The 2,622-nt window shown below is 61.6% G+C and overlaps 2 protein-coding genes across 2 annotated transcripts in view; both read right to left on the reverse strand.

Moving 5' to 3' along the window:
• Positions 1-967, reverse strand: part of LOC123522133 (microtubule-associated tumor suppressor candidate 2-like) — a 49,647-nt gene extending 48,680 nt beyond the window's left edge. Inside the window, exon 1 of the mRNA XM_045293989.1 lies at positions 720-967. Within this exon, the coding sequence (XP_045149924.1) occupies positions 720-773 (54 nt within the window). The 5' untranslated portion in view covers positions 774-967. The remainder of the gene's footprint in view (positions 1-719) is intronic.
• A 123-nt stretch (positions 968-1,090) lies between these two features.
• LOC101653304 (microtubule associated scaffold protein 2) overlaps positions 1,091-2,622 on the reverse strand; it is a 169,326-nt gene continuing 167,794 nt past the window's right edge. The window contains exon 9 of the mRNA XM_045293990.1: positions 1,091-1,477. Coding sequence (XP_045149925.1) covers positions 1,091-1,477 — 387 coding nt within the window. The remainder of the gene's footprint in view (positions 1,478-2,622) is intronic.

Consider the following 2,622-nt stretch of genomic DNA (forward strand, 5'->3'; position numbering starts at 1 on the left):
GACAGGTAATAAAAGTTCCACCACCACCTCTTTGAAGCCACCTCAGATACATGACAAGAATGAACAAATGGTAAACTTTCTGTTAGCTTTGCCATCTGGTGGGCCCTGACACCTGGGAATCCTTTAGGGCAGAGTAGATATGCCCCTGGAGGTGCCCAAGACTTGAGTTCTTTATGGAAGCAGATTGGCCCCATCTTTGTCCCAGGGGCGCGCCGGGTGGATTCCAGCCAGACACTTTCCGATTTCACAGCGCTCTGCCAGGGCGAGATGTCAAGAAAATCCACTGCCATGCCGCCCAGATTTCCACTCGCAGGTCCCATGCCCCCTACCCCCTTGCCCCCCTACGCCCTGCGCCCCCACCAGACCACCCCAGGTGTTTCTACAGGACCACACCACGCATGGAACAAAAAATCTTGCCAGCATGGGGCAGCTTGGCTATTGGAGATGTTTTCCCAGGCCGCCCCCAGGATGGCAGGGAGAAGCCACCGTTACTCGCCAGCGCAGGGAGGCAGCGGCATTATGTAAGGCACTGCAGTCTGCGGGAGAGGGACGAGGTGGCCGCCCGCCCGCCCGCAGAGCTCGCGGCCCCGCACCTGCGGGGCGACCGAGGGAGCCTCCTGGTCTCGGGCAACAAAGCGAGCGCGAGCCCGGCGCGGGAGAGGGGAGGAGGCTTTCCCGGCCCGGCGCGCGCGGAGCGGAGGGGAGGGAGGCAGGAGTACCGTCTGGTCCAGGCACCGGGGGCAGCTCGGAGACTTGCAGCAGCAGTGGCCCATGCCGGCGGGCGCCCGGCTTCCACGCTCAGCGGGTAATTCCTAAGCCGGAGGGGAGGGCGCACGAGAGAGGCGCACGCCGCCGCCACCGCCCGGAGCTGTCACAACTGCCATGTGCCCCCCACCGCGCCCCCAGCCGGGCTAGCGTATTTCTCCTCGAACTTGGGGAATTCCGGAGCCGGAGGAAGGAGGGGGGATGGACGGGGATGGGGTGGGGTGGGAGGAGGGCGGGTGAGGCCGCAGCCTCCGGAGGAGGGGCGTTGGCGAGGGGAGGGGACAGGAGGGGCCGGCGAGAGGAAGGGTCCCAGTGCCTAGGGTCCTCAGCGAGGCCGACCCAGTGGGCCGAGCACGCAGGCGTTTGGACCGATTCGCCAAGCGTGGCCCCGGCGTGGCCGCTGGGCGCCTCCTCCGGCGCGGGTGGACCCGCCCGGGAGCGCGCGGGGAGCACAAAGGCCGCCCGCAGGCGCGCGGGGCGGCGGCTGGGAGCCCCGGGAGGGCGATCGCGATCCGCCCGGAGAGGGCCCGCGTGGGGCTGGCCCCGGCCCGTACGCGGCCAGCCCCGGGCCGCGTGTGACGGTCAGCGCCCGAGACCGCTCCTTATCGATAAGGGGCTCCTTATCTCTGCGGGGACGGCGACGGGCTCGCGCGCTCTGCCCTGGGCGCCAGCACCCGGCGGCCTGGGCTGCGGACTCCGTTCCTTCCGGTGGCTTCAGTGACGCAGACGGGGGTAGGGGCAGCCGGGTTTCTGCTGGGCGCGTTCGCAACCAAGTCTGGGGGCGCTCAGCACCGTGCTGTTGTGGAAATGGTTAAAAATCAAGATGGGAGGGCTGGGGCGGGGCCCAAGTTTCCTTCCAGGGAGACTTGGTATTTACAAACAGAGATCACCCGCAAACTCCTGGGGACTCCACGGGGCAGGGTGGAACGGCCCCCGTGGGTTTCCGAGACTGTAACTCGGTACGGGCGTAGAAAGCCTCTTTCTCCCCCAGAGCGGCTCTGTGGTTTCGCACTGCAGACCTTGCTGTTAGTATAGCCCAGTGTAAAAACCCGCCAAGCCACCAGGGCTCCTGCAGAAGGGTAAAATACATTTGTATTTGTCCACGAAATTTGCCTAATGCTCTAAGCAAACAATAGTGGTCACGACAGGGGCGATTTCTTTATGAGCTGCATTTAGATCTTCCAAGCCCTTTATTGAAGTAGCATTGGTTGCTTGGATTTGCTCACAGAAAAGACATGGCTATTCTGTGATTTGGTGTAATGGGTTTTGAATAAAATATACGATGGGGTACCCCAAAAACCCAGACCCCCCAAAGCTATGTAATTATTATTATTATTATTTTATTTTTACAAAACAACCTTATCACTGCCGTTCCATTCTTGGAAGCATTTTTCAAACTCATCTGTTTTGATGGCTGACAGAATCTCCCTCGTTTTTTTTTTTTCCCCTTTCTTTTTCTTCCCACCTCTTCTATGTCTCAAATCACGGTCTTTTCATGCCCCTCTGCATTTTGGAAAACAAAAAGAAGTCACACAGAGTAAGGTCAGGTGAGTCAGGTGCATGGGGCAAGACAAGAGAAGCATGCTTTTCTTTGCTAAAAACTATGGTTGTGGATGGGTATGGTTGTCTGCCGTCGGTCCCGGGCCGCGAACGCGAAGCCCCCGGTCGCGGGAGCGGGCGGGAGGGCTGGAAGATGGGAGCAGAGAGTGGGAGGAGGACACCTCGGGGTGGTCTGGGGGAGGGAGCCCCGAAAGTACCGTCTCCAGGCTGGCGGCCCGGCGCGGAAGTAGCCCCACTCGGCGCGGAGGCCGCCGGACGCCTCGCCGAACCCAGGTGCACCAGGCCGGCGACCCAGGC

Source organism: Echinops telfairi, unplaced genomic scaffold (assembly GCF_000313985.2).
Source record: "Echinops telfairi isolate 266 unplaced genomic scaffold, ASM31398v2 ScPeMD7_2565;HRSCAF=3150, whole genome shotgun sequence".
In the NCBI taxonomy this organism is placed as follows: Eukaryota; Metazoa; Chordata; class Mammalia; order Afrosoricida; family Tenrecidae; genus Echinops; species Echinops telfairi.